Genomic DNA, 12,866 nt, shown 5'->3' with positions numbered 1-12,866 from the left:
ATCCCACAAGAAATAAACCCTTGATGCTGAGCAAGCATCAGAGGGCCTACAAGATCATGTGAAAATCCTCAGCTCTGTCAAACTGGGAATTGGATTCAGATTCTCTCAACCTGAGCTGCACAAAGTACGTACAAAGACGACTGCTAGAGGCAACGATTAGATAATGTTCTTGTTTATAATTTGCTATTCTACAAATGAGCATATCGAGGAATAAGGGGAGAAAAGTAAGTCTCCTTTCATGCCAGTGCTTTATTAAGCTGTGCTGGTTTCATGACCTGTGATGATCAGGCCTGTACAAATGGCTTTTTCTTTTCACTTTATGCAATTACATCGTCCAGATGTCATGAAGACAGAAGCAGAAAACTGCATTTTGCTAACAGGGACCTCTTAGGCAGTTGCAGAAAACACGAGTTAAATGCACAAAATATTTATAGAAGTTGTAGAGGTGTCAAGTTATGAGGCTTTTATGACATTTTATGAAAACAATGAGACTGACTATAGTTAACAATTATCCTTTAAATGCATCACAGTTAAAAAGCTTCAATGCATTTCCCACATTTCAGGCTCAAATGGATAATTTATTCTGTCAATAGGTCAGCTCCATTAACACATGCTGCTAAATGAATCCTGCCATAGTCACTGACTGCATAGGAGAACCGTCCCTCAGGGCTAAGAGAAGAGTAGGCATGTGAATTTTTACAACAGCAAGTACTTTGCTGTGCTGCAGAAGGTCCACGATGCTTCATCTGGGACTAAAAGAAAACTGGACAGAGCACGGCTCTCGGCAGCTCAAAGGCAGGAAAATAAAAGCCACAGCAGGCAGGAGCTCAGGCAGAACTCTTGCTTTATCTGTCATCAATCCCCAGATCAGATGATCCAGTCAGGAACAAAGGGATGAGCATATCAAACCATCCACCTCCCTTCCATTTCATTCCAAAAGTCACAGCAGAGATTTAAATCAAACATGTGACATGCAGATGAACACATCCCTGTTAACTTTTGGTTATATATCCACAGAAACAACTAAAGAGGCATTTTGAAACTGAAGTTTACTCACACATTTACACACATTCAAAACTCTGGCTTGTCCACACTGTCACTCAGCTCCCTTATGGACTTATCATTGTGTAGGTCTTCTTATGATGGTGAGAATATTATTGTAAAGAACACTAACATTAATGCATATCTAACCTATAGCAACACAAGGATCCAAAACCTTAAATTTCTGTATTTCTTGCATGCAGCCTGTCAAGTTAAGCACTATTTTTGCATTTAATTTCCCAGGCTAACAAACCTGAATGCTTTTAAGTTTACAGATGCATATACACAACCCCTATATACAGTGAAACATAAATATATATACTCTTTTCAGTGTGGACCCCTCAAAAACTATACTGCTACACTGCTCGGCTAAATAAAGAGAAAAGAAATAGACTGCATAAAGTGGTATTTTCATATATTTATTTACTTGACAAACCATTTATTCCATATCTGAAAAAAGGTAGTGCAGATTACACAACACACATTAATGTCAATGCCATTAAACAAGCCCTGGACCTCAATCAATATTGATAAAGACTGAGTAAGAACAGAGATACTTGTGCTTTTAGAACCCAGTCTCTCTTGACTCACCGTTGCTCACAAGACTGGACTTACTTGTTTGAACAATTTCAAGGCTAGTAAATATTTCCCAGCCACCAATTGCAGGTACCCAGGGACCTAGGGTGAGGACACTTTGCCTTCCAAGTTGTTTTGCAATTCTCCAGATACAAGTCTCATATCTGCTGTTTTCCTGAAGACCTATATCTCTACCATCACTACCCCTTCTCCACACCTTTCGTTTACAGTTGTTCCTTTGAAGATCTGGTCTGTACAACATGCAAACTCAGATGTTATGATATTATTACACAGATGTTAATTTGCCAACAGCTACGTCACATAAACCTCTATCAAAGTGGAGTCATACAGCCCCCGACACTACCCAACAGACCAGTGGAAAACACTTAATTTTTAGGACTGACATTTGACTAACAGTAAGGAGGCAAGGGGGCTGAAAACCATTTTTCTCCCTCAAGAGGAGGGGATAGAAGGGAGTTTCTTCCCGAGTCACAAGACAAAGGTTACAGAAGAGAAGCTAGAGAAGATAAAAACCTTTGAACAGAAAAGGACTGAGAAAGCACAAGCTTGTAGCCAGAAAGTCTGATTCAGCTACAGAGTACAAGCTAGGCTGAGAGATTCAGTGCTAAGAGAATTGCATCACAGTTTACAGCAGAATAATCCTGGACTCCTCTGCAGACTCACAGAAGGAAGGAAAAAGACAGGACTGCTGTTTTGGTGGCAGAAATCATTTATGACAGCTTTAGAAATTCAAGCTACAACCTCAGGGACACTGATTTCTACTAAGAAGGCTTCACCTTTATCCTTTAAGTTTAAGGAAAGTTGTTTATAAATTATCTAAATTGTGACAGAGGAGGGGAACAAACTTCTGCTTAAAGTTAACCTATGGCTTCTAAAGTGCTGAACTGTAATCCAAATAGTCACACATCTCTTAAGTTCTAGGAGAAACTTGCACTTAATCCACATGGTGAATCTGCAGAGTCAATACCAGATCCGTGCAGTTAAATCAGCTTCCAGCACTCATCCATCACAGGAAGTGATGGACAATCTGCATCCTGCATGTGAGCTTAGGAATCTCAATGCACGGACAGTGCGTTGACCCAGTTCAAGCTCCAGGGTTAAATCCCCCAGGGACCACCTAACAGCAACCTAGAAGAACAGCAGTGAAGACAGAGAGGAGGAGAGCAATGGGCTAGATTTTGTCAAGGCTTTAGAGAGCATCATGATCAAATTCCGACCCTTGCATTCCGGCTACAAGCCCTTTTGCAGCTTACGATCTGCCAAATCTTACCTTCCTGAACCCTCAGCCCCTCCTGTTGACAACAGCACTTTTAAACACAGTTCCTTGCACTTGGTACAGCAAGGCCACCCTTGCTTCTTCTAACATAGTGTTCACAAGTTTTCTTCCATCATTAACTGTCTGCTGCTCTTGCACATTACATCCAACCTGCGCAGAACATCAAGATTATAATAAGCCCTGATCTAATCAGACATGCAACAGCTGAAACAGAGTTATGCTGCTTTTAGATTTCATTCATTCTCTACAGCCTTACTTGTATACTGTCCATTGGAATGAAAACTGCTCAGGTTGTATCTTCCTGCACAACTGCAAGGCGCACAGCCCACCAACAAGGGAAATGATTAACACCAAGAGCATGCAAGCCTTGGGCCAAGCTGGCAGAATTTTCAAGTGCCTTTACGTAGTATACAACAGCAAATTCATTCAGAGGATGCACTGATGACAAAAATCCCTCATTGATCCTACTTCTTTTTCCACAGTATCAAGCAACATCTCTAGCACAGTTTCAGTACATGTATTTTTACCAGCAAGCCCTTCCATCCTGCGCAGAACAGTAGAAGTATATGTGCTTATACCTTGTACAATCTAGTTACACCACCACTGACCTATTTTTCCCCCTTGAAAAACAGGAAAAGAAGCTTCCTAGCACAGATACAGCAACAAACTGCCTCCTACTACACCTGCTTTCACAATGATATAAAAGAAAAACATACAAGTTACATTTTCAACACTCCACCCTAAGTGCCTTTCATTTCTATCTGACCAGTTAAAATAGCACTCAATCCATCAACTTCACACCACCAACTACTTAAGCTTCTTCCTGTCAAGTCCATCTAGACAAGTGTCACATGCTTCCACCCCAATCTGTTCAGATCATTTTTCCAGCTCAGTTTTTTCATTTCATCACACCTCCTTTTTGCATCCCTGACTACACTGCCCAGCTCTCATATCAGAAAGTCTCTTTGAGTTTTCACTTTTCAAGCTCTTCAGAACCCAACCCACCTAATTCACCATGAAATATTCCCCACCTAAGTGCTTATGCCACTCAAATCTTTTCAGACATCTTCCTTCTGAAGGAAAGTACTCTCCCTGTAACCCTCCCCTCCTTCTCCTAGGGCTTCAGCTGGCTGCGTTCCAGGGGTCCAAGGTCTAGGTTAGATACAGCACAGCTGCATGACCTTGGCTCCAACTTCTGAGAAAACTGCTAAGTTCTAAGAAATTCTGCAGAGTAGAGCCATGCAAGATAAGAAAGGTAAAACTGCAGAGAGGTAAGGCTTTTTTTTTTTTTTTTTTTCCTCGAGACATGGATCATTAGTAGCTCAGGCATTCAAGAAGGGGGGAAAAAAACATGGAAAGGTATAAAATCCTGAAGGAAAAAACAAGGAGTCAGAAGAGAGCAACTCTGCAACATTGAGCCATTCCAGGGAGCAGCAGAGTTTGACCCTTCCCCTCCAAAGGATGCCTGCATAGCTACCTGGTGTCTTATTGGGGGTGGTAACTCATGCTTAGCCTAGTAGCTTGTTAAATCCTCACCGTATCTTTTGGGCATACAACTTAAAAATATGAAACAGTTATTGACTAGTATGTATCATGCCTGCAAAGTCTCTTTGCACACAGAAGAAGATGCCTAATGTGGCATAGAGGGAGGGTTATGCTGTAATTACTGGAAAGCCAACCTGCTGTCCTTTTTGCTCCTGAAATCCTGAAGTATGACAAAAAGATTTTTGTCACACTTCCTACAAGAGCTGAAACAGCTGGTGTACTGTAACAACTGCATATTGGAATGGTCTGAATTATCTTACTGCTTTTTTTATTCCACCCACCTATAAAGTCTCTAGGCAAGAGAAAACTTTCTTACAGTGACATATGCAACACGGTTTAACTGAGGCTGAGTTATATAGCAAGCTGCTTCTGCCTTTAACATAATAAGCATAATAAATTACCACTCTGGTGCCACTGTTTACTGCCCCATTTCACCTACACAACTGTTTGTAGGACCATGATGTAAACTAAGTAACAATGACCAGCAATAAAAAAATAACCTCCGCTCACTAATTTTCTAAAAAGAGATATCTTTAATCCAAACCATTTCAGCAACCAGTTGCCACTGTGGCCCAATAACAGTTGTATCAGCAAAGCCAAAGGGTTAAGCAACTACAGGCTGCTGGAAGGCCTTTCTAAACAAACCCCTATGAACTGAACTACACCCAAAGGCACTTGCAGAATACAGCCACGCGGTGATAATACATTATTCATAGCAGCAGCACAGTAGGCAGTCATGGAAAGGACTGACAACTCCTCAGGCAGTTCACTACTGCAAAACTACTACTGCTCGAGGAAAGTTTCAAGGAATCAGCAAGGCCCTGCTCAGGGAAGGCGGGCCCTGCCAGGGCCACGGGCACACGGAAGAGGTTACAGCAAGCAAGGACTGCCCCCACCCCAAAGCCTGCCAGCAAGGCTGCCCCGCACCCAGAGCCGCTGCCTGCCCAAGCGGCGGGGAGGAGGCGGCTGCCGGCGCCCGCGAGAGCGGGGCCGGCCCGGGGCACCCCGCCCCCGCCCGGCTGCGGAGACCCCCAGCGCGGCAAGGGACGGGCGGGCGGGCCGGGGAAGTTCCTCACAGCGGGCACCGTCCCACCCCCGCGCAGGGCTCCCCGCGGCAGGGCAACCCCCGGCAGCCGGAGCCGCCGGCCGGCCCGCCCCGGGGCAGGGTGGCGGGCAGCCTCAGGACGGCAGCATCCCGCGCAGCCGTTACAGGCGGCCGTTGCGGCCGTTAAGGAGGGGCCGTTGGGGGCGGGGCGTGGCCTGGCCCAGGGAGGGGGGGGCGGGAGGGGGGGGGGGAACGGCGACCCTCCCCTCCCCCCCGCGATCCCCCAGCACTTACCTGCGGGCGAGCCGTTCCCCTTCGCAACGCGCAGGCGCTGCGCATGCGCCGCGAGGGCGGCGGCGCCGCGCGGTCCTAGCGCCGGCCGCGCACCCAGGGGGGCGGCGGTGACGCTGCGCCCACGGGGTTCCGCTCCCGTTTCCCCCGAGCGCGGCGCCGCGGGGCAGCGCGGCACCGAGTCGCGGCCGGCGGCAGAGGCCTCAGGCCCGCGTGAGGGGAAGGAGCGGGGCGCGGGGACGGGGACGGGCCCTGCCCCAGCCGCTCGCCGCAGGTGGGGGCCGCCCCCCTCCCTCCCCCCCCCGCGAGAAAATGCCCCCCCCGGGCGCAGCCGCCCGCCCGCCCGCCGCAGCCCCGCAGCCTCGAGCACGGCCGCGGGGCCCGGTCCCCGCCGGCGCCAGCGAGCGCGGCGGCCGCGGCACGGAAGTAGGAGAGGGGCGGCGCGGCGCGGCCCCGCCCGGAAGGCCGCCGCCGCCTCGTGATTGCGCAGCGCCGAGCCGCCACCGGCCCCGGCCGCGGGACGGACCGGGCCAGGCCGGGCGCCCCTTCCCCGGCAGGGAGCCGCCGCGGCAGGTAGAGCCCGCGGGAGGGGGGGGGCGCCCGGAGAGCCGCGGGGGGGGGGGAGGGCGAGGGGGGTCCCCGGGGCGACCGGGGGGAGGGGGAAGCCTGGGGAGCGGGGGGCCCCAGGGAGCGGGGGGGCCCCAGGGCTTCCGGAGAAGGGGGGTCAGACGCTGCGTGTCTCCGGTGAGCAGGTCGGGCGCCCCGCGATGAAGCGAGCCGGGATGCTGCGGCACGTCTCCGACTTCGGTGACTTCAGCCGGGGCCGCGGGCTGCAGGAGCTGCTGGGCCAGGGAGAGGAGCTCAGCCACGTCGAGGCCAGCCCCGACGGGCAGCACCTCCTGGTGCTGCAGAAGAGCCGGCCGCCCCCCCTGCCGCGGGTGGTGGCCTTCCAGCGCCAGGGTGCCTGCGGAGCCGAGCTGGAGAGGAGCTGGCAGCCACCCCAGCCAGCCCTCGTGGGGCTGCTCTTCCTGCAGACCGCCGCGGCCTTGGGCTCCTGGGCGCTGGCCATCGTGTGGGAGAGCGGCCGGACTGAGGTGTGGCGCTTCGTGGTGGCGGTGGGCTGGCAGCTGCTGCAGACGCTCGAGCTGTGCCAGGGTGCCCGGGCGCGGATCGTCTCCGTGTGCAGCCAGGGAGCCAGCCTGGTGTGGTGTGAGGAGAGGCCTCCCTTGGGTGCCCACTTGGACATGAGCAAGTGCGCCTTCAGGTTCTGCATCTGCACCCGGGCTCTGGAAGTGGGGGAGCAAAGCGTGCGCTTGGGCACTGTGAGGATAGTCCTGCACAACAGCCCTGAGTACCAGCTCCTGGCTTCCCCCCAGCACATCTTCCTGGTGCCCGCCTCTACCAGCTTTGCTACCATCTCCAAATTCCTGCTCATCTGGCACCCCGAGGAGGCAAAGCTCACCATCACAGCCCCCCCTGCAGGCTTCATCCTCAGCAAGGTGCTGCGCTCCAGCAGTGAATCAGACTTCAGGAAGCTCCTACTTGGTTTTGTGGGTCTTCTCTCAACCCTGGTACCTCTGGACATTCACACCTCTGCCCTGTCCAACCGTGGGGGGCTGCTGCTGGTGAGCACACAGGGCACTGTGAACGTGGTAGAGCCAGACGGGACACAACGGCATGTCTTTGACCTAGAGGGAGGCCCCCTAGCCCAAGGAAATCTTGTCCAGCTGAAGACCTTTGGTAACACGCTGGCCTGTGTGCTGGCTGGGGTCCTGTACCTCATTGACCAGAACAGTGGAAGGCTCATAGAAAAGAAAATCCTTAGCATGAAAAAGGTGCATTTCCTGGAGTCCCCGGGAGAGGAGGACAGCATCCAGCTCCTCACTCAAACTGGCATCTACAGCTTCAGCCTTTCCGTCCCTGAGGACAGCAGCAGGCCTGAACCATGCCTGGTGGAGATGGTGTTTGAGGAGGCCTGCAGATACTACCAGAGGAGGAGCCTCAGCAGCTCCAAGCTGACAGTGGAGAAGTTAAAGAAAGGTGGCACGTTCCAGGCTCCTGTGGCCCTTGCTGCCATCCTGCAGCACAGCCTCCGTCAGAAGGAGAAGCCAGCCCGAGGCCTCCAAGACACTTATGCCAAGCTGTTGAGTACAATGAGCCTGGAGCTGCAGAGCTACTTGAGCCTGGAGCTCCTCAAGACCTGTGTGGTGGGCGCCCCAGAGAGTGAGGTGGAAAGCTATTGTGAGGAACTGGTGGAGCAGGAGGTCAGCCGTGTTCTCCACTCCGACATTGACAAGGATAACTTGGCCTACCTGAACTCTGTCTTCACCTCCTTCCCCAAGGCCGCCTGGAAGGCCACGAGGGGCTGCCTGCAGTTGCAGCAGAATGGGGACGGCCACTTGGTAGCCAGGGCCACCCCAGAAGTGTGGAAGAAGGTCCTGGGAGGGCCGCAGCAGGAGGAGGTGGGTCTGAATGGGGTGGTCCCGCTCTTCGAGCTCATCTGCACCTCCTTCCTGAGGTTCAAACCCAAGTGGCTGCCCGGTTTTGTTGAGCTGACCCAGCAGTATGTTAGCCTCTCTTGGGCATACAGCAGCAAGGAGGGCCCAGAGGGCCGGGTGCCACTGTACAAGAGAGCGCTAGGAGTCCTGGCCCAGAAGAACAAGCGCAGCGAGGCAGATGATGAGATGGAGCTTGAGCTGCTGCTCTGCAGCAAGAGGCCTAAGGCTGTGCTGCAAGCTGTGCACCTTCTCATCCACCTGAAGCGGTGGCAGCGGGTGGTGGAGGTTGCAGAGAAGTTCTCCAAGCTCAGCCCCTTGCTCAACAAGGAGATATTCACCACACTGCTGGCAGAGTTTGCCCAGCACCGGGAGCTGGACCCCTATCTGGACAGGCTGTGGCCTCTGTGCCCCGCTGAGCTGACCGCCTCAGACATCCTCACCGTCATCCTGCAGCACCTGCCTGTCTCCCAGGAGGACCCAGTGCCCTTTTCAAGTGAGGGGGCCCAGCTGACTGTGGGCTTGCTCAAACCGCTACTGCAAAGGGTTGTGCAGCGTCCCTGCATCCAGGACGAGATGTACGCGGACGCCCTGCAGAGCCCCACCTTTCCCCCTCCCGCCCCACCCCGGGAGCACAGGACCCCTCCAAAGGCAGCGGCCGATGATGCCCCTCAGCAACCCGTGCCAAGGACTTCCTCTCCCTCAGCACTGGCACAGGGTGACACTGCGTGAAGTGGGGAAGCACAACCGGGTCCCAACTCTTGGGTGCACAAGGAGGGGAAAGCCACATCCACCCCAGGGAATCCTGCCCTGCCTGGGAGTACAGAAACCTGCTCTTTTTGAGAGCCTCCCTGCGGCAGTGTCTCAAACAGTCCATGGGGTGATCAGGGGTGGCATATCTCCTGTGTAGCCATGGCAGGCTTTCTAGTTACGTCCAGCAAGTGCAATTACATGTGCCCCAGTGGAGGAGCAAATGCTGGTGCATTTGCAGATGAGAGCACTGGCCCCACTTCAGGACTAAGAACTTCTCCTGGCCCAAAGCACCTTGTATTTGATTTGCTTGGCTCCTTTATAATTTCAGTTCTTGTTTCCTGATCCTTTAGAAGTGGTGGCGGAGGGGTGGGCAGAGACAAACCGAGTCTTCCCTGCCGATTCCCTGCTCAGTGGGTGGGGTGATGCCTCCAAGCTCTGCCTGTAAGAGACTGGGCGTGTTTTTTCACAGTGGGGTCACCCAGTCCTGTTCTTCTGGGCTCGGTTAGTTGCTAAATGTCAGTGTGGAGCTGTGCTCAGCTCCGTGGTGCTGGGTGTCCCAGCACATGTGCTAGCAGCTGCAGCACTCTGCACACTGTCTCGCTGTAATTCCTCTGGGATCAGTCCTGTAGCTGTGACTGATTACAGCTACTTAGCTGAAGAGAGCAGCCTAATTCCCTTATCTCTCTATCCCAGCCGGTACCCAAACTCTTCTGAGCTGAGAAGCTGGCAGCAGCCTGTGCAGGCTTGGGGCTGGCCCTGCCTCTCCCTTTCCTTTGTGGAAGCTTAGACTGTGCTGCAGCACGCCCGGGCCCTCTGTTCCCATCTCTTCTACCTTTGCCCTTTGCACACAAAGGGGCTTTGTCAGGGTTTTCTGGCTCATATTGTGCCTCTGTTTGCAAAGTCAGTGTAACTTGAGAGTAGTCGTGCAGGAAGATCCAGGTTCCAGCCTCTCCCCAATACTTGCTGCCTGTTCCTGCCTCCGTGGGGAGAGAGACCCCGGCTGTGGCTTTGCCTCTGTGCATGAGGCCATGGTGTGAAGGTACCTGCTGTCCAGAGGAGCTGTTTCTTCTCTTGCCAGGCTGGTAGAGCCTGGCTGGGATGGGACAGGGGAAGTTATCTGCATTAGTCCTCTTGGAGGGGGGGTTAAGTACAGCTGACATGCTCATTTTAAAAATAAAGGTTCCTAAAGCAGTGCTGGGGCAGTGGTGGGTGCTGTGAGGCTGCAGACCCTCAGGAGGAGGGCAGTTTCATTTTGCTTCTAGTGACCAGAGGGGTTAAGCTCACTCACCGTGGTACAGCCCAGTGTGACTCACTGCTGGTAAATGCTGGGCTCGGAGATCCACCTGTGCCCAGCCAGCCCCGCAGCACAGCCCGTTCCCTCCCCAACGCTCGGCCCCTTACCACCGAGGGGCCATGGCTGGAGGACTCTGCGCTGGTGCGCAGGTGACCCAATCTCCAGGGAATGGTGCGTGCCACAGGGAAGGGGAATCCCAGGCAGTGTGCGATTCGGCAAAGGCGGGTCAAAGTCTCACGTGTCACTGGAAGCAAGGAGGCCTACCTGTGCAGCATGGCCTGGGGGTTTGCTCCCTTCCCCTTTGCAGCCACTGGGCCTTCCTGGCACCATCTGGGCACATTGTTTCTTGGGGGGAGCTGTGGCCAGCCCCAAGATTTTATTGGGGAAGGGAGGATTTTTCTCCAGAGCTGCAGCTTGTCCCTTTGCTCCTGGCTGGAAAACCAGCAGCAGGGAGCATCAGGCTGGCCCCATGCTGGCAGAGCTGCTGCTGGAGGGATTCTGGGCTCAAACTGCTGTTGATGTGCTAACGCCTTCCCCAGGCAAGGGCTTGGCTGCAGAAAGTCCCTATGGTGGAATAAACTCTGGCAAAGAGGAAGAGGAAGTGCAGAGACTGTTCTCAAGGAGATGACTGGTTATTGATGAAACCTTCCTTATGACGGGCCTTGTGCTTTGGCTGCAGGGTGCTGCGGGTTTCCCTGCCATGCAAAGGAAGTGGATTCTTGCAGCTGCTGCTCACGTGAGCAAGAGGAGCCTGGCATGAAAGGAGAGCTCACAGCATCCCGGCAGCAGCCACTGCAGGCATTTTGCAATAAGCTGTCATCGCCTCTTCCCTGCAGCAGCTCTCTCCCGCCTCCCGGGGCCGGCCAGGAGGGAGGAGGGTGGGCCAAGGCCCCTCAGAGCCGCAGCTCCGAGGCCAGGCTGCCACCCTGAGCACTACCTCCCAGCCCCAGGCTCTGGGCGCTGGCCTGAAGGGATCAGTGACAGTGCCAAGCACGCTCTGGAGGGGAAAAGAGCATGGGGAGGGAGTGGGAAGCTGCCGCAGGGCAGCTGTATGGGCAGCCGCTCAGAGCAAGCCCCATGCATTGACAAAGGCTGTGCAGTGATTTTGGGGGGGGGGGGGGGGGGGAGGATTTTCACTACAAGGGCTGGATTTGGAGGCAGGCAGCCAAGCTGATGCAGCAAACAAGGAGGGTCGAGTGGGGAGGAAAAGCCGGTTCCCTGAGGCTTTCTGGCTCTGTGTGGGAAATCCTTGAAGCTCCCTGCCTTCCAGTGCTTGCTCTCCGGTGAAGGAGAGGCCTCAGCGCGAAGATGAGCGAAGAAGCAAGCAGGGAGCCGAGCAGAACGGAGAAGGAGGTTGTGCCCGCAGAGCGAGGCAGCAGGAACTGAAGCCGGTGGCAGTCCCGTACAGGCCCATGTCCCCAAGCCACAGCAAGCGATCAGGAAGTGGAGGACACTCTGCAGTGGGGACAGCCTGGGCCTCAGGGCTGGGGACCTCAGCGCAGGGCACCCGAGGGAGCTAAAAGCGCTACAACTCACAAGGTTGAGAGTTCAGGGAGGAGGAGAGCAGACGAAAGCAGAGGGTTAACAGTGCAGGGGGGACTTGAGAGAAAGGGGAGAGAAAATGGAGCCAAACACTATCCAAGGGGGTGCCGGGAAATGCATTCTTGAGGAACGGGAAGGGAGGGTGCCCCTGGGGGGGGGGCTGGGGCTGAGCCACCCCCTAGGCAGATTCAGGTGGGCGATAGGAGAGCATGGGGCTCTGCGGTCCCGACGGGTGCTGGGGGGGAGATAGCAGGAGGTATAAGGCCAGTGCGACTTCAGATAACTCCTGAAGGAAAAACTAGAGATTAGATCTGAAGGCAAATGGAAAAAGTGATAAAGCAGATGTACTCAGCGGAGGGCGAGCTGGCCAAGTCAGCCTCATCACTCGATCTGATAAGACTTGGATTCACAACGAAGGAAATGAGTCAAGCTGCTCATGTACACCTCCCGCGCCTCACCCAGCCTTCGGGACGGCTGCAGTGCTTAAGCCAAGGAGCAGCATGACAGCAAAGCCTGCGGTCATCCCTGCCACAGGGTCCGGCCCAACTGCAGCAGCCGTTCACCCCCTGGCTCGTCTGCGGCCATCGTGCAGCTCTCGGGGGCTGACCCTGCTCAAGGGGTAAACACAAGAGCACCCGGGCTCTCTGGGCATTTTAAACCGGTCCCAGTGATGCTGAGCGTGGCGGGTCGGGCTGCGTGGGCCCCCTCTGCCAGGCCCTGGCAGCGGCAGGCAGGGTAGCACTCCCTTTGCCACAAGGGAGCTTTTCTCCAGAAGGTCCCCACGCGCCCGTGGCCTGCACAGGGAGGGAGGTGCCGGCTGCAGGCACCCCAGGAGCTAACTGGAAACCTGCAGGTGAGACGTACCTGAGCATCCAGGGTTGCCGGAGGGTCCTGGCACTTGGTCCTAGCATGTCCAACAGTGAAGTCTTCTGCCTCAGCCAGGCAGTGCGGCGGGGCAAAGCATCACTTGCCTAGCAACCCCCCCCC

General features: G+C 54.4%; 2 protein-coding genes across 7 annotated transcripts in view; one reads left to right on the top strand and one right to left on the bottom strand.

Annotated features, from left to right (window-relative positions):
• Nucleotides 1–12,760, bottom strand: part of ARMH3 (armadillo like helical domain containing 3) — a 138,893-nt gene extending 126,133 nt beyond the window's left edge. For 3 of the 6 annotated variants that reach the window (XM_067300145.1, XM_067300151.1, XM_067300150.1), the window contains exon 1: nt 12,744–12,760. In XM_067300145.1, coding sequence (XP_067156246.1) covers nt 12,744–12,751 — 8 coding nt within the window. In that variant the 5' untranslated portion in view covers nt 12,752–12,760. Of the gene's footprint in view, nt 1–2,908; nt 3,065–3,170; nt 3,338–5,798; nt 5,900–12,743 lie in introns of those variants that run through there. The other 3 variants (XM_067300148.1, XM_067300149.1, XM_067300146.1) reach the window with 3 other exon arrangements.
• HPS6 (HPS6 biogenesis of lysosomal organelles complex 2 subunit 3) lies at nt 6,302–10,938 on the top strand. The gene is made up of 2 exons (XM_067300144.1): nt 6,302–6,368; nt 6,548–10,938. The coding sequence occupies exon 2, from the start codon at nt 6,563–6,565 to the stop codon at nt 9,020–9,022; it is 2,460 nt and encodes an 819-aa protein (XP_067156245.1). The 5' UTR covers nt 6,302–6,368; nt 6,548–6,562; the 3' UTR covers nt 9,023–10,938.
• Nucleotides 12,761–12,866: the final 106 nt, after the last annotated feature.

This window comes from Apteryx mantelli, chromosome 7 (assembly GCF_036417845.1).
Source record: "Apteryx mantelli isolate bAptMan1 chromosome 7, bAptMan1.hap1, whole genome shotgun sequence".
Lineage (NCBI taxonomy): Eukaryota > Metazoa > Chordata > Aves > Apterygiformes > Apterygidae > Apteryx > Apteryx mantelli.
The sequence above is the reverse complement of the archived record's forward strand: the minus strand, read 5'-3'. Positions and strand labels throughout refer to the sequence as shown.